Here is a 17038-nt window from a genome sequence, read left to right on the forward strand (position 1 = left end):
AAAAGGGATACGAATGATATAAAAAACAAATACTAAGAAGTAAGAACAAAAAGTACATAGCTCGATTTCCATAGAAGAAAAGATATACTGGGTCAGTTTACATTAGAGTGGGCCAGTTTACTTTGAGTTGACTGGTTGTTATGAAGATCTAACGGCTGAAAATATTTAATATTAAACATATAAGGTTGAGCAGATATTGTTTTGGCCATTCGATTATAAACTCTTCAATCAATAATTGATTCAGACGAAAAAAAAAATCTGATTAATAATAAATAAAATAGAGCGCGGTAGCGAGAGAGAAGTGTCGATTCCCCGAGTTCATTGGCGAGTTCGGTAGATATATTAATTCTGTTAGTTTTCTTTTATTTTCGGATTGGTTCTATACCACTGAGAATTTGTAAGCTTCTAGAATGATATTTATCGAGAACTATGAAATGCAGAAAAATGGAACTGCTTGTTGAATTCGTGGAGGTTTAACCTAAATGACGATGGTGAATTTATGCAATCCATCTAGAGACTCTCTTGATCTATCAATGGGCTGGTATACGCGATTGTTTCCATGTCTTTCCGATCCAGGTATTTTTTTCGAATTTTTTTTCCTTGATTTTGATAAAGTTTTTATTTTTATTTTAAACTTTGTTCTCTATTTGGTTTCTGAGAAAAATGACGAGTCAGATTGTGTGTTTAGGATTTCCGTCGATAGAAATAATTTTCATAAGCAGAAACGACATGCATAATTTGGATTGTGGTTCACGGAGAGCTGTGATTTTTGTGACTTTTGTTTCAGCTCGGAGATCTGCTTTAGGTTTGAAAGTTTCATTGGTGATGATTCATGTTGTTTATGCTGCTATTCTTTTCCTGTTTGATGGAGATTTGATAGAGAAGACTAAAACAGAACCATGGTATGTTAAACTGACATTTCCGATATCCCAATCGAAGCTCTGATTTCAGGCTTTGCCTTCATTTCACTGTTATTTCCATTTTCCAAAGACCTAAGCTTTTTAGAAAATTTGAAAATGCAAGCATGTACACATTGTTTTAACTGAAGACTCAACCTGTGATATTTCATTTGGCATTGCTTAGATTTTTTTTTTCTTTTTTTTTTTTTTCTTGTAACCCACTCCTGTGTGTTTTTTTTTTTTTTTTTCTTCTTATACTTGTTCCATTCATAATCCTGGTTTATTAATATTGTTTTCTTGTTTCAGGTTTACTTCTTTATATCTATTGCTCTTTGTTGCCACATTGGTTCAATATTTTATTACCTCAAACTCATCCCCTGGGTAATTGCTCATTTATAAAATGCATATTGAACTATGTTTAATATTCACTAAGTCCCGTGCGTGCATAACTATTTTATTTTTATTTCCTCCTAGCTATGTGCTTGATGCAGTGAGGGCTGTCAATGATTCAAATGCAATGTATAAGACACCGGCTACTTCAAAGTAAGCAATATGCTTCTTTTCTAGTGCTTTCAAGATTCAACTTTATATATGTGTATGTATATGTATCTATATATATATATATAATATCAAATGTTTCATTGTCTAAATTTAAAGTTGTTTAACCAAAGACAGCCTGCTTCGAGCAAAAATGGAGGTGTGGTTGGATCCATGGATTCATGCCGAGCAGCTCTTTTGGAAGAAAATTCAACATCTTGGTCAAAGTTGTTGACAGAATTGTATCCACCTGGATTCTCCATTAGGTATATAACGATTTTTAATTTGTTTGATACCAATAGCTCTTCCTGTTAATCCATGAATTGCTAGTAGTATATTTATATGTGCTTACCGATTAAATTAGTGTTGGAAAAGGTGACAATGTGGCTGTTTAAGTTAGGTAGTGTTGGTACTTGTGTACTTGAAATTACTGTTGCAAAGGGAAGGGACTCAACCTGTTAGGATTTGATCCCCAAATCCGATCTAAAATCATAAACGAGTCACACTGAATTACGAAGAACAATAGCACACACACAGATTTATAGTGGTTCACCTTCAATGCGAAAATTACATGCACTTTGTCGCTGCAAATTCTCACTGAAACCCAAATCGGGAGAATGGTGATTATAATCTATCTTGTGATCTACGTAAACAATTGGCGCACATAGTATATATAGGGAAACGTTAGGGCTAACAGACAGGCTTAATATTTCCAAAAATACCCTCAACTAATAACCCTTACAATAGATCGATCTGTGAATCATCATCGTACGGTCTTCATTCGTCAAGCCAATCAATTAGGCTCCACACCGCAACACAATATTTTATATTTTTTCCCATTTAGGACACTGGTATCTGGTATCGAAATCCCAAACAATGGGGCATCTAAGGCATCTTTAACTCAATTTCTTGTCATGCAGAAATCGATTTCGGTATAGGGTGCAGAGGCGTTTTACTTCTTATTAGTTATGCATTTGAAAAATTCATACACGATAATTCTTGTCAGTTGTGCCCACTTGTGTTGCTTTGCATGTGTTTAAGTCAAACCTAGGTAATTGTACATTGTAGTAATTTATGTGCTGATACAAAAAAAAAATTGTTTTGTTTTGTGTTGCAGAAGTATGTATTGCACATATTGTAGTGTTGAACAGGTAATTACATCTTTGTATCTTCTACGTCTTATAATAAACCTTTTTCACATGATCCCCAACAATCTTGTTGCCTAGAAACCAATTTATTTTTGATGTTTTACAATAAATTATTTGCAGTAATAGTATAGAAAGGTTGATGGTTATTTCTGATTGGGTTTAACACGCAGCCTCCACGAGCAAAACATTGTCACGATTGTGAAAGATGTGTGCTTCAGTTTGATCATCACTGTGTCTGGCTTGGAACATGTGTTGGCCAGGGAAATCATAGCAAATTTTGGTGAGTGCAAAGACTATGGAGCTGAGGCATACATTTGTTTTAAAGATCAAACTGATATGTGAGAGTTTGATGAATTAGCTTAATATCTGCTGTTGGTAAGGCAGTATCAGCTTGAGGTTGGTGTGTTATACCATTATGATCAGAAACGACACCCATAGGGCCTAGGAAATTAGGTGCATTATTCTCAAATATTTGCCGTGTTTATTTTTCTCAATGAAAAATGCCAATCACCCTTTGTGTAAATAATGAAATTCCACGCTTATGCCATCTTCTTGACATTTGATTCATGTGTGTATTTCATTATTTACCCATGTGTTTATCGTTTTTAGCCCTCACCCTTATATTTCATGCTAAATATATATTATTAAATAAAGTTCTTTAATATTCTTTCATTTGTACATATTCATATATGACAAGAAAAAAATATATAGTTTTTTGATGAATAAGTTTTTATAGTTTTAGCATAATAAAATTTATCTGTAATTAGTTATTTTAATTATACATCTTAAAAGTCAACAGAAATAAGGACGGGTAAAAATTACTACAAATCATAACACATGAGTTAATTTAGGACTGCAAAGTAAACGCAGAAGATGGTTGTTATCATGAGTCTAATAGGATAGTACAAACATGGCATTTCATTAAAACACAGAGCATATGCATAGTTGATACAAGTTATAAGATAATTTATGAGTTGGTCGACTCTAAACCGGCTTAGAGTGACTGATTGTTTATCGATTCAGTTAGCTCAACAAAGCTAAGGGTATTATCCTTTATGAAACAAAATGACTTTTTTTTTTCTTTTTTTTTTCTCTAAGAAAACAAAATGACTTCTTAATAGTATCTTGTTCACTTTAAACTGAAGGACCTAATATTGTGTATCTCTGATTGTTGGCAAAACGTTGCAGGTGGTACATTTTTGAAGAAACCGCTCTATGCATTTGGACTGGATTCTTGTACATCACTTACCTGAAGGGTACTATAGCAAGGGCTTGGTACAACGCTCTCTAACCCTTTTTCTCATTTGTTGTTTTTTTTGTTTGTTTTTAATGAACACACGCTTTATCATCATGGATGTCCCAATCTGCAGGCTTTACGAAAGCAGTGAATGGGATAAGCAAAAACAGTGAATTTTGATGGATAATTTTTGTTTAGTGATTTAGAAGTGTGATTTTGCAATCGTAATTCAATCTCTCAGGTGGAAGGCTGCGATAATGATACTCCTGTTGATTATTTTGTCACTATCCCTTATCTTTCTACTCCTCCTGCTAGGCTTTCATAGGTAAAAAGTCAATATTTCTGCAGAGTCATTTCTCATTTCTCGATAAAGATAGCGTGAACGGGGTAGCTTTGTACCATACTTCCCTTGGAGTAAAAGTGAAACGAAAAAACGCGATGTTCCTCCTAAAAGAGTAAACTGAAATTTGTGTAAATTATTGTCGCAGCTATCTTGCTTTGACCAATCAGACTACGTTCGAAATCATCAGACGGAGACGCATCCTGTATCTAAGGTCTGGTCCTTCCCTTTACTCATCAACATTCTCTGTTGAAATTCAGAGGATTTTAAGCTAATTTTTTATAATTGTGTGTGCAGGGGAATTCCTGTGAGAGTGAACCCTTTCAGTGAAGGAATGTGCAGAAACATCTTCAATTTCTGCTGCGCCCGAACGAGCGCACTCAAGTTGGAGGCGATGCCTTCTCCTCCGGAGCTAGAAGAGAAGGCGAGACCGTACACGTGTTGGGATTGCATATCATGTCGTTGTTGCTGATGTCATCGTATATGTGCGACGGAGCATTGTTTCAAGACGTATCGGGTCGTCTGTTTGTTGAAAGCGACTCTCTGCCAAAAAGGTTAAGTTTTAAAAGCTTGAATCGGGTGGCTTTCATTTTGGTTCCTTCCTTCAATGTAGAATATTGGACTGCGTCTGTCCTTTTTTTTTTTTCTTTTTTTTTTTTTTTTTTTAAATTATACCCGCAAGGAGGTGGTAAGAACTAGTATATTTTTGTACTAATGGGAAATAACAAAGATAGAATTACAAGGGTGTATATGGAATCGTTTCCTCCCACAAATCTCATACAATTTTAATGACCCATCTTCTCTACTAATACCTCTTATCTAGTCTATAACTTTTAAGTATTTTATATTAGCACCTCTGAGCTGTGTTCAAATCTCCTTTTTAAGGGCAGTCGTGTTTTTAAGTGAGGACGCGTCCGTACGTTGTTCCCTCAGTATAAGAAATAAGAATTGTTTGTTAGCAAACTTCGTTGTATTTGCGTGTGCGAGAGAAAATTAAAGCAGCTAGACAGAAAATCAAGCGAAAATTAGCAGCTGCATATAACGGAAAAAAAACTCGGAAGACAACCACATACTTTCTTTAGCTACATGATTCACCACATAATTCAGAATTTTGACTTCGCATTACCGAAAAATTACTCGTATTGTGGAGCAAAAAATAATGCAACACATATAAACACTCTTACTTAATCTTTATCAGATACATCCAAACACACCGAATAGTATAGATTAGATTTTCATTCAAATGTTCCTCACTCGTTTCCATCAAACTTCCTTTTTCCTAAATGAAACCCGGTTCCAAACTAAGTTTAAATTAGAAATCAATCAACAACTCATTCAACGAATACATATATGTTTTCTAGTCCATGTATGCAATTTTTTTTTGTTTTTAGTCACGATCTTACATCCCTTTCATTCAAGGGATTTAATTAGTGAGGCTTGAAGAAGCTAACTTGAATCCCCGTCTTGATGACGACATAAACCCCGGCAGCGACCAAAAGCCCACTTAGGCTCATCCCGAGCAGGCCCAACGACCAATTGAGGAGCCAAATGGGGCTGAACATCTTGGGCTTCTTGATCTTGAGCCACATGAAGCAAGGGTAAGCGAGGGTGACGGGCAAGGCGATCCCTCCGATGAGGCCCGCGAAGCTGCTGAGGAAAGGGATGGCCACGGCCACAAAGAAGCAGACGAAGCCGAAAACGGCCCGAGAGACGGCCCTGAGCCACCACGGGAGCGGCTTCTTGGCGCGGCTCGTGTACTTGGACTCAATGTCGTCGAACATTGGCATCCCGTAGATTTGGAACGAGCTCACTGCGTTCACGATCACGAAGAAGCTCGTTAGCCCCAACACCAACTTCGATACGTCCCGCGAGTGGAACATGAACATCGCTGACAACATCCCTCCGTTCGCCGGGATCTGCATTGTCACCATAATTAATACACGTACAAAATAATAGTTTAAATGCGCGTGCACACACACACAAAATTGCATCTACGACCACTAATGTGAGAAAGCATGTGGGGCCCGCTCTCAATGGATCCCACTTCTGTGAGTGCGCCATCGGTCAATACTCTTTAGTATATGGGCCAATTAGGTATATAATCATATTAAACTTTGAGATTGCTATTTTGTACAAATTTTTTTTTTTTTTTAATGTAAGATCTTTAATGGTCATGGCCAAGGGCAAAGGCAGCTTAGGCCCTGGGCCAATAACCCGCTGAACTTTTAAAAATTAAATTTTTACTCTTAAATTTTTTACCCTAACATTTTATATTTTTAGCCCAAAATTATATATATTTTTCATATTTGCCCCTTTTGAATATTTTTTTTCTTACATGCCCCTATTAAATTTACAACTTTTACTTCAAAATTTTACTTTTTTAGCCCAAAATTATATAATTATTTTCATATTCACCCGTCCTTAAATTTTGTTTTTTACAAGCTCTTTGAAGAATTTATTATAAAGAAAAAAAGATATAATCAAATTTGCCCCTCGCTACAAATTTTAACTCCGTCACTGGTCATGACTCTCTAGGCTTATCTATCCAGGACCGAATCTCAGTTAAACGTCACCCAATTTAATGTTACTAAAAAACAACGTCAAAAATCAATAACGTCCTTTTGGTTAGAGGTATTAATTATAGCCATACCATATTGGGTGTTAGCTAACCAAATCTCTATTTTCATATCTGTATGACATGTGATCCTTAACTGTATATTTGCGTGAAGCTTCTATTTGTTATTGCCTTATCATTTACTCTGAAAAGTAGCATAACGTTTTGATTCAAAAAAGTCATTCTAAGATTCTACGCTAACCAGACGTTTAACTGTATAAGCTTCTACTAAACTCAATATTTTGGCAAAACCAGACGTTTAGCTTTAAGAAAATATTTTGAAAAGTAGCCTAGCTGTATAATTTTGAAAAGGACTCTACTATATATATAATATACATGCAATTTATAATATTAAAAAAAGAAGAAGCTAGATTTGAGAGTAATGAGGTTGTTAATGAGCTTACGAGATGGCCATAGGCCCAATATCCGCCGATGGCGAGAGGGAAAATGCAGGCAGCGATGAGAGTGTACGAGGCTTTGACTCCTTTCCACATCGGCACGTGCGACGGGTTTTTCTCACTTGATGGCATGGTTGCCTGAAAATTGTACATAATAAATATATGTTATGGTCATTCATATCATATCAAGGATAGAAATAAACAATGTCTGAAAAAAAAAGGTGGAGTTAGCATATCGATCAATTTTTTAAGGATTGACCATTGACTAGTCTTATTACTATACTTTTATGAGTCTAAAGTTGGGGTCTTCTTTGGTATAAGATAATGTTGACTGGAATATTATGATAATTAAAGAAGCAGGGTTTTGGGATATAATTTCTAAGTGTTACATGTGAATGTGAACAAGTTTTTGTATTTTTTTCCATTGAGAAAGAACTGATTCGAAATAAGTAGAGAGTAAAAAGTATAAAGGTTCGAGTTTTGACTTCCTTCTTTGGTTTTTCTTGTTACATATTTTATTATGCTATAGATTTCTTGTATTCGAAATCAACAAACCACGGATACGGTAATTTAAAATGAAAATTGCTACCTAATTAATTCTAACAAACAAACCAATTAACTTTTCCAAAGTTACTTTTATGTTTATTACACCGTATATGATTTTAAATAATTTTTATTTAAGCATGACTGGGGTCAATAATTTGAGTCGCATTTTAGTCGTCAAATTAATTTAATAGATAAAATTATATCATTGAGCACCCCATTTTGTATAAGTTGCAATCTAAAAACTATTTACAACCTTACGACTTTTGTAAGAGAATTTTGTTTAAGGACTAAGAGAAAATAATTAAACTATAATCTAATTTACTATAACTTTTTTTTTTTAATTTGTCTAATTACTATAACTATACAAAAAAGTTCAAGAATATTTGTGTCTACTGAATTAGAATTAAGTAGCACCTATCTGTTGGTTTGAAAAATAATTTTATGGCTAAATTATATTTGCTAAAAACCTTATTTTATCATTCTTATTTAAAATAAAAAAATAAAAAAATCAAGGGAAAACAAAAATTCGTGACGAAAAATGAATGAACTACAAAAAATATACCTGAATCTCAAGAATAAGGTTATGGCCTCTAAAGGCGAAGGCGATGATCCCAAGAGCGTTGAGGACGCCGAAGACCTGCTCGATGCGGGACCCGCGGCTGATGGGATTGTAGGAGACTCCGGTGAGCCTGCCCTCGGCCACGGAGACCCCCCAGATCATGGTGCAGTATCCGACGGCTGTGATTGCTCCGATGAGGGACACCCCCGCGATGGAGTTCATGTTGGGGAGCTGGGACAGCACCACCGCCACGCACGTGAACGCGAGGTACCACTCCACTGTGGTCAGCTCCGCCGCGCACTCGGGCCCGCACGCGATCTGGAAGAAGAGCTTCCCTGTGGACCCTCCGATGATGATCAGCGCCACGCACGTCCCCGCCGACAGATATAGCACCGGGAACACCGCGAGCAGCTTCGTCATCCTCTCGCCTTTTTTTTTTCCAATCATATAAATAAATATTATTACATGTATGTATAAAATTAGGTACATTTGCTAGATTATTTTTCTTCTTCTATTTTAATACATTTGTTTTAACAATATAGGAGATTGATAGTATAATAACGTTGTTACATTCTAAGGATAATATAAACTTAATAGAAGATAGTCATGGGAATGATTTATATGTATTTACTATTAAGAATTATATTTATAAAAATAGTTGTGGTAGTTAAAAAATACGTGTCACATTTTAAACAGATTGATAAACAGACGCTGGACTCAAGGAACCAAAGAGAGAAAGAAAGAGCCAGGAAAAAGAAATTATATGCAACCAAATAAATTTTTTTTTTTATATAAAAACGTCAATTGTATTTTTAAAATAAGAAATACTTTTCAGCTGAACAAAAATGATATTTTACAAAAAAAAAAAAAAAAAAAACTTAAATTACGAAAAACTTTAAAATCACCTCTAAAAATCAATCCCAAACGCTAACTAAATATGTGTGTCTCAGTGTCTGTGTGTGTTTTTTTGTTCGAAATCATTAAGAAAGAGTTAAATATATTCCAAAAATTCATAAAACACCAAAATTGCCAGGTATATGGACAAGGACAACGATCGAGCAATTAAATATATACAGTCATACAGATATATACATACATACCAAAGGTAAAAGTGAAGAGTTGGAGATATCTGCTGTAACGCATCCCAGTTTCAACAGACTCGTGAAGCTGAACAAGAATCCACAAAGTATACAGTTGCCATATAAACGCCAAGCTCAAGCATATTATCCCCCAAGACCTGAAACCATGACGTCATAAAAAAAACTCAACGCACTATATACATATATCTCTTCATGGTCTATAATTACTGTCCGTTAACGTTATGCTTACGGACCAGCCGAGAATGGTGAAGGCAACGGGAAGGACAAGGGCTTGAATGCCGATCCCGGAGCAGAGAGTGTGGAAAGCTGCGTAGTACTGATTCCCATTTCTTGACTCGGTTATGGGAAGCCACGCGTCTTCTGGGTCGAGCCTCGTCAGCCTCAGAGCCTTCCTCATCGGGCTTCCCAGCGGAGTCAGGAACTTCGGAGTCAGTCTCGTCGGAGTTTTCCTCTCTCCTCCGCCGGAGACCTCGCCTGCTGCGTTCAGAAGCGGCGACCGAGACAGCGACGGCGAGTGGAACTGCGACGGAGGACACGTCACCGCCGGAGACGGAGACGGAGAGGAAGGCCGTGGCGTTATCGGAGCCGAGCTAATCTCTTTGGCTTCAATGCTCATGGCTGGCTAGGGTTTTTATATATTTATTTATTCTTGGGGTGTTATTGAGGGGGGAAAAATTCATGCAAAGGTTTTGCTCTTGTGTTTGTGTCAAAGTCGGTTTTTATATATGTGTGTGTAGGAAGAAGGGTTTTTTTTTTTTTTTTTTTTTTGGGATGTGTGTGTGCGCGTTTAGTCAAAGTTATTTCTATGCATGAAAACATTATTATTATTTACCATATTTTTTTTTTATGTTGTATGCGCTATGTGCTATGTAGAACGAATCTGCTTCGTTTTTGTTTGACTACCAATGTTGGCTGTCTATTATTATTACTAAATATGTAGAATGTATAAATGTCTTCAACTTTTGTCATATGGGAATTTTTTTTTTGGGGTTAAGAGTACAGGACTTTTTGAGTTCATATGTGTATGGTGTAATGTAAATATACTTTTGGTCAACGTTATGCTCCTGGGAAGAGAAAGCTTTATGGGTTGGCCAACATATTTTATTCATATGAATTGAGAGGTAAATCCAACCCAACAACCGGAGGTGAGTGAGAAATATATATATATATATTTTTTTCCCTTCGTTGTTAGTGAAGTTACAAGCGAATAATAGTAAACTATTTGGCAAATGGGTTGTTTGTGGTTCATATAATTAATTTTTTTTTTCCCCAATGCGTGTGAACTAAAAGTCAAAGTTGGGGTCTTATTATCATGTTTTTGAGCCAGAACTACTCAATATATCCTCTACTATGGTCCCTGGTTTAATCATGACAAATCTATAGTAGATGTGTAACGGTTTTAGTTATTTTGTTGGAATAAACCAAATTAATACATGATTACATTACAGACACGCATTGCTTTTTGTTCTCTTCTTTTTTGTTCTGATTTTATATGTTTACTTCTTATGGCTCATTAAAGGTTTGCTAGGCCAATCTCAAAGTGAAGAAATTTGAAAGCTTTTAAATGATTTCTTTATTTTATTTTCTTCCAAAGTTTAGTTTTTAACAATTTCAAGCATTGATGTATTGAAAATATTATTATTAATTAGAAGTCAACCAACACACTGCAAGTCTTTCTTATTGATATTAAATGAGGTATTCCCATCTATGTTGATGCTTTAAATTTTCCCATCTCACCTAATCTGGCAATTTTCCCATCTCAAAACTGCAGTCCAACACTTCGGGCTTGAAGAAACTTGTTTTCCATCAATACGCACAAATAAAAAAGAAAAAAAAAAAAGGAGGGTCAAATTTCACACGCTATATCAGAAAATAAATACGTCCACTTGTTTCATAACTTTCATATACTATTTTTTTTTTTTTTGTATAAATTTATATTTCTAGACCAAAGAAATATAACCAAAGAAATTTATTCTTTAAATATTCTTTTCTAATACAATCAATGAAATTTATTTATTTATTTGAAGGAAAATACAACCAAAGAATGAAGTTGACAAAAATGACGTTATAATAATATAATGCCGTATCTCGGAAGGATATATACTAAAAGTCTACACCAAAATAATGTCAAGAACGAAAGAAAAATATAGTTCCACAATTTGTATCTATATATATATATATATATATATATATATATATATATATATATATATATTTAGTATCTGCATGGCCATAGTGTTATTGAGATGAAAAAGTTTCACGGAAGCGAGTTGCGGTGGTGCTTCAGAGATTCAAAACGAGCAGCAAGTGAATCGTAATCCGGCAATTTTGGGTGAACAGAATGAGAGATTGAACTCTGCTTCATTACTTGGGACGGGGGTAACCCAGGCGCAGCTCGCTGAGGTGGCAGAGAGCCAGTGACATGTGGCGTTGTATCTGCATCGATTTCTTCATCGTAATCATCATCGTCGACGTCAGATTCGTCGAACTTAATGCCCGAATCTGCAGGTTTAGGGGCGTTGTAGCTGTGCCTCCTATGAATTCTCTTCTCGCTCTCCGAAGTGTGATGATATTGGGGATTCACGTACCGACCCTCGATTGGCTGTTCGGACAGGGTTTCGAATCCTTGATCGCCTTCACTTGAAGACTTGACCATGCCGAAAGATGCCGGTTGAGAAGCGGAGCGGTTCAAGTCTTTGTTGGCGTGATAAGCAGCGGATTTTGCCGCAGCGATGGCTTCATTGGCTGCTCGAGCAGCTGCCATGGCTGCCGAGGAGGCGTTTTCGAATCGCATATTGTCATTGTCATTACTGATATCTGTGGTCATGGTCACGGGACAATAGCTAGAAAAAAAAAAGACGACGGATTATATTACCCCCTCAAATGTCTCACTCTTTCGCATGGAAAAAATCGGATAAGAATGATGATCATGTGTTGTTACCTGATAGTGGTTGGCTTATTAAGCTGAATAGATTGTTTTGGGACGGGCGTTACTGGTAAGGTGGTGGCACTAACAAAAACTCGAGGCCCGTCCTATTAAAAGAGAGAATTTTGTCAGTTAATCTATTACGTTTTGAGAGAGAGAGAGAGAGAGAGAGAGAGAGAGGGAGAGGAAACAAACTATAGTCTCTTCTGGAGTCTTGAGGAGTTCCGTTTCGCTTTCTGTAGTGTCCCATTCGACCTGGTATTCCTTAGCTATCTCCTTCAAGATTTTCAGTTTCTGTTCCCCCGACGGAGTTCTAACCGAGAGCTTGTCAATAAGCTACATATAAGAAAACATCATGAATCAGAAAACCATTGAAAGAAACAGTAATATGACGTGCATTAGAGGAATCTGAAGATAACGAGTAGTTGTACTGATCATAAGGAATAAAATACATTAAAAAAAGACTGAGTATAACAAAATTAGAAGTCATGCATGTCAGGCACTGTTTCTTGAGCTCAGCTAGCCCAAAGTTCGTTTACGCTTATAAAAACTTAATATAACCTTATCAAAGGACTACACGGGTATAAAAAAGAAAAATTATATACAAGTCTAGAAAATCATATATAAACTAAAAAAGAGTACAATTTCATTCACAAGCAATATGTTCAAGGTACTAATTACATTAGATGTATATCATATTTTCACTTATATTAGTGTAGTTAATGGTTTCTTATTCAGGTTTTGTGGTATTAGTATTACTAACTATGATGTTATAAATTTTCTCAAGCCAAAATTAAAGGTGCTTTGGAATGAATTACCATGCGATTCACGCCACAGTTTGGTCGTAGATCAGTAGCAGCTGATACAAAATCTTTCCCATATTTCTTTTCAAACACATCCCTGATTGCTACTAGTTCTGGGATCTCCGAACACCTTGGAGCAGCAAAGATCAGGCTAGCAATACCTTCTTTGAGGTCCTCTGGGCATTCTCTGTTAAGGAAAATAAATAGAACCATATTTATTTCCAAATTTCTAATAGTTGGGCTAAGCAATGCAACAAAGACAAGTCCCCCATTTTCACCTTCGCTTTGCGATAATCGAAAGTCTGCTCACAATTAGTTCGCAGAAGAGCTCAATGAACTCATTTGCAGTCAATACATTCTGTTCTCTCATCACATGTTCGACCTGCAACGACAAACGCAAGTTATGTCTTGGCAACTTCTAGCCAAAAATATACTGACCAGTAAATCCACAGCTACGAATTTTGTATAAAGGAGTCACAGCACAAAGAATCCATAAATCAAATATACGAGTAAGAACATGGTGGTTTATCTTATATATTAAACTGATAAGCATTTCCAATGATGGACCACATAACTATTCCACTAAATGCTGATAATAATGCCACTTATGAGAGGAAAACTGAAGAACAACTGTTTAGTGCAAGACCTTAGCAGATCCAAATCACAACTTGATGAAAACCAGCAATCTCAGGCAGCAAATTGATTGGTGACTCTCATAATCTACTACCATAAATGATAGGAACACCATAGTAGGAAGAGACTCGTGATAAAAATTAAAAAGTGCATATTATGAACAAACAAACAAACCAACAAAACAATGGACGCAAACAAACATGTGTTATAAAGATGATCATCACCGTATATAGCAACAAAACAGTACCAGACTCTTATAAAACAAGTGAAAACAGAGAACATGAATCGATGGACTGTGAAGCAAACGAAAGTGTGTCAAAGAGAAAGAAGAAAGAACCCGAATACGAGCAGTGGCGTCTTGGCCAGATTGGAGAAGCAAAGCGATGTCACGCCTCATCTGCTTCACCACAACCTCTCTCTTGTTCTTCAGCAGCTTTATCCTCCCCACAGCCATTTTCGCCGCCGTTTTGCTGTCAATACCACAATTCTCACTACAATTATTCACTCATACAAGATTGAAATAAAAAACGAATTCTTGAAGAAAAATCAATATAAATTCAAGGATTCTGATCAATATTATGACTATTGTTATCACTCCATCACACAAAAAGATCAATTCAGGATTATTATAATTATTAAAAATTGATTAGAATAGAAATACATAAAACCTAATCTTAGGGTTACCGTCACGACTCACGACTGTGAGAGTACAACGATCTATTTCTAGAGGTGAAATTTTCGGTCAATTTTTCTTTATTGTTTAAAGCCGAAATCGGTCTATTTAAATTAACCTGGACGTAGAAGAGAAAAGAGAAACCATAGAAGTACAATGAATTTCAGAAATCAAGGAATTGAAATTACCATTTTGGAGCGTTAAAGCCTCTGCGGAAGAGAGATAGACTGAACTTGACGAGCTTCTTCGTCTGAGAAGAGGCCACAGTCGCGACAGTCATGGCTGCTCTGGTTTCTGATCTTTTACGAGAGAGCGTAACGGTGGAATCCAAGGATTATGTATACGTGTGAATGGTGTATCTATTTCGTGTATGATCGTCGACGATTGTGTGTTAAAGCTGTTATTAATGGAGTTTCTCTGCCTCTGCGAAGGAGAAAAGGGAAAAATGTAGCCGTTACTCTGATTGGCACGTGTAAGTGTGTCTGGAATGTATGGGGATCAAGGAAGAATCCAATGAAGAAGCTGAATTGGGCTTGGCCCAGAACTCCAAAGGGAACTATTGTCAAAAGTAGCCTTTCCTTTTCTTTATTTTCGATAACAGTACCTTTCATTCTTAAGATAACAGCTGTGGCAGTACATTTGTTTTGATTAATTTGGGAAAAGCTGAATTGATCTTTATTATAGTTTTAAGCATTTTTATTTAATCTTTTTTATATAAGTACTGTACACAGCTTCAAATTATGAACACTCATAATTAAAAATATATATATCTTTCACAAAAAAATTGAGAAACAATTTGCAAATTGTAACTTTTGGTTTATTATTTCACTAGTTTTAACAACGCGCGTTGCGCGAGTCAGCAAAATTATTATTGTTTTTAAACAAAAAATGAAAAATAAAAATAAAGAAAATAGAGTAAGTTGAAGACTTTTAATTATATTAAATTAAATTTAGCAAAATCGTTGTCAATGATTTTTTTAAAAAATAACAAAAGGTAGGGAAAAAAACTCTTTTATGATTCAAAGTTTTTCAAAATACTGAATGTTTTTCTATCTGTCAGATTTCTTAGAATTATTATGGAAAAAAAATTTAGTTAAATAAAAATTTAAGTTAAATTTTGATAAAAAAAAATTTAAAAAAAAAGATATAGACAAATAGAAAATAAAAAAAGTTTCTTATATTTTTATTAATATAAAATCTACGAGTAATATTAATACCACATAGTTTTTCAAATAATATATATATATAAACATATACTCCAAAGACTGTATGTTATTGATATAATATAATATAGTATTAGTAATTATGATTATAATATACATAAAAAAAATTATACAAAATATGTTGCTGAGTGAGGGAAAAAAATTTAAAGGCCAAGGACGAAAAAATAATAATAATAATAATAATAAAGGGCAAGGACGAAAAAAAAAGGCAGTCATGATGCAAGTTGGAGTAGAGGTGCTCCTTATTAACTATGTTATAGATTTTAGTCAATGTTTGGGTAAGAATTAAAAATTAGTATTTTCATTATTATCGAAACAAAATGGATTAAAATACTCTATAACCGATTTTCATTTATAAATATATATATATATATATATATATATATATATATATATATATATATATATAGATTAATTAACTGAACATAATGAACTCTATTTTTTTTCCTTAATTCGTAGTAGCAATTAATATCAATTTTTTATTTGTTTATTTTATATGACTAGTTTTAGCAACGCTCGAATGATTTTATGATATTATAAATGATAATAACAAGTAAATTTGCAGAGGTTAACTTGTGTTATCAAGCTTCTTAAATAATGAGCACTAAAGAAATCAGCAATTAAGAAAAAAAAACCATTAAAAATCATGAATAAATAATAAAATGTAAAAAATTTACTTTGTACATTAGTTATACTTTTATGGGTAAATAAAATTTGCGCTCGCTTTCAATGAAATATGGATACACATATAGGGTGAATGGAATTAAATAAAGAAAATATAAAACTATTTAAAGATAAGTAATGCGTAACAAAATTACAAAAGGTAAACAAAATGCTTTATGATTCTACATTGCATAATCGTTGCTTGTTCCTCTCTCACCAGTTCGGGTTGTACGTCATGGTTAAGACATCCGACTTTCTAAATTGCCGAGCCAATATCAAAACTTCTATATATAGCATATCTCGTGGACCACCTGTACCATGTAACATAACTTTTTTTACCAATATCCATGGTCCATGGTCTTTCAATTTACTTATTACAACAATATCTATGATAATATATAAAAACAAATTATACAAAATCTACGTGTAATATTAATAGCACATAGTTTTTTCAAGAATATATATATATATATATATATATATATATAACATATACTCAAAATAATGTATGATATTGATATAGTATCATATAGTATTAGTAATTATGATTATAATATACATAAAAAAAAATATACAAAATATATTGATGAAAGAGGGAGAAAAAAATGCAAAATATATTGATGAGAGAGGAAAAAAAAATTAAACGTCGGGTAAAACCCAAAGTTTGAACATATTTGAATTTTCTTATCAATTGTTTAAAACCTGCGGGCAAAATACCTAAGGTTATATTTCATCAACT

General features: G+C 34.6%; 3 protein-coding genes across 4 annotated transcripts; 1 reads left to right on the top strand and 2 right to left on the bottom strand.

Annotated features, from left to right (window-relative positions):
* The first annotated feature begins 223 nt into the window (after positions 1–223).
* On the top strand, positions 224–4970 carry LOC149399808 (DHHC-type zinc finger family protein). Of its 2 annotated transcripts, none has more exons than XM_089613607.1 (12): positions 224–350; positions 441–576; positions 788–902; positions 1206–1280; positions 1374–1442; positions 1571–1702; positions 2554–2587; positions 2755–2864; positions 3773–3859; positions 4063–4146; positions 4310–4375; positions 4459–4970. In XM_089613607.1, exons 2-12 carry the CDS (start codon positions 483–485, stop codon positions 4631–4633), a joined length of 1041 nt encoding a protein of 346 aa, XP_089469733.1. In that variant the 5' UTR covers positions 224–350; positions 441–482; the 3' UTR covers positions 4634–4970. The 2 variants fall into 2 exon arrangements, with proteins under 2 accessions (XP_089469733.1, XP_089469732.1); XM_089613606.1 differs by having other exon boundaries at positions 224–333.
* Positions 4971–5342: 372 nt separating this feature from the next.
* On the bottom strand, positions 5343–10246 carry LOC149399809 (lysine histidine transporter-like 8). Its single transcript, XM_089612229.1, has 5 exons — positions 9612–10246; positions 9379–9515; positions 8282–8706; positions 7180–7311; positions 5343–6077 (listed from the first exon to the last, which is right to left on the bottom strand). The coding sequence occupies exons 1-5, from the start codon at positions 9992–9994 to the stop codon at positions 5589–5591; spliced, it is 1566 nt and encodes a 521-aa protein (XP_089468355.1). The 5' UTR covers positions 9995–10246; the 3' UTR covers positions 5343–5588.
* Positions 10247–11463: 1217 nt separating this feature from the next.
* Positions 11464–14847, bottom strand: LOC149399810 (Regulator of Vps4 activity in the MVB pathway protein). The gene is made up of 7 exons (XM_089610853.1): positions 14602–14847; positions 14078–14210; positions 13386–13489; positions 13123–13294; positions 12500–12640; positions 12320–12411; positions 11464–12221 (listed from the first exon to the last, which is right to left on the bottom strand). The coding sequence occupies exons 1-7, from the start codon at positions 14691–14693 to the stop codon at positions 11636–11638; spliced, it is 1320 nt and encodes a 439-aa protein (XP_089466979.1). The 5' UTR covers positions 14694–14847; the 3' UTR covers positions 11464–11635.
* Positions 14848–17038: the final 2191 nt, after the last annotated feature.

The sequence above is a fragment of the Urtica dioica genome, chromosome 4, assembly GCF_054948205.1.
Source record: "Urtica dioica subsp. dioica isolate 48M chromosome 4, U.dioica_male_clone48M_v1_H2, whole genome shotgun sequence".
Taxonomy (NCBI): domain Eukaryota; kingdom Viridiplantae; phylum Streptophyta; class Magnoliopsida; order Rosales; family Urticaceae; genus Urtica; species Urtica dioica.

Excerpts from the sequence above, each read along its gene's own strand:
- LOC149399808 (XM_089613607.1), top strand. The coding sequence starts at position 483 with ATGACGATGGTGAATTTATGCAATCCATCTAGAGACTCTCTTGATCTA. Across the intron at positions 1,281-1,373 it reads ACCTCAAACTCATCCCCTGG|CTATGTGCTTGATGCAGTGA; the intron begins GTAATTGCTCAT and ends ATTTCCTCCTAG. Across the intron at positions 4,376-4,458 it reads AGACGCATCCTGTATCTAAG|GGGAATTCCTGTGAGAGTGA; the intron begins GTCTGGTCCTTC and ends TTGTGTGTGCAG.
- LOC149399809 (XM_089612229.1), bottom strand. The coding sequence starts at position 9,994 with ATGAGCATTGAAGCCAAAGAGATTAGCTCGGCTCCGATAACGCCACGG. Across the intron at positions 8,707-9,378 it reads ACTCTTCACTTTTACCTTTG|GCGAGAGGATGACGAAGCTG; the intron begins GTATGTATGTAT and ends GAAAAAAAAAAG. Across the intron at positions 7,312-8,281 it reads ACCTTATTCTTGAGATTCAG|GCAACCATGCCATCAAGTGA; the intron begins GTATATTTTTTG and ends TACAATTTTCAG.
- LOC149399810 (XM_089610853.1), bottom strand. The coding sequence starts at position 14,693 with ATGACTGTCGCGACTGTGGCCTCTTCTCAGACGAAGAAGCTCGTCAAG. Across the intron at positions 13,490-14,077 it reads ACGCCACTGCTCGTATTCGG|GTCGAACATGTGATGAGAGA; the intron begins GTTCTTTCTTCT and ends TTGTCGTTGCAG. Across the intron at positions 13,295-13,385 it reads TCGATTATCGCAAAGCGAAG|AGAATGCCCAGAGGACCTCA; the intron begins GTGAAAATGGGG and ends TTTCCTTAACAG.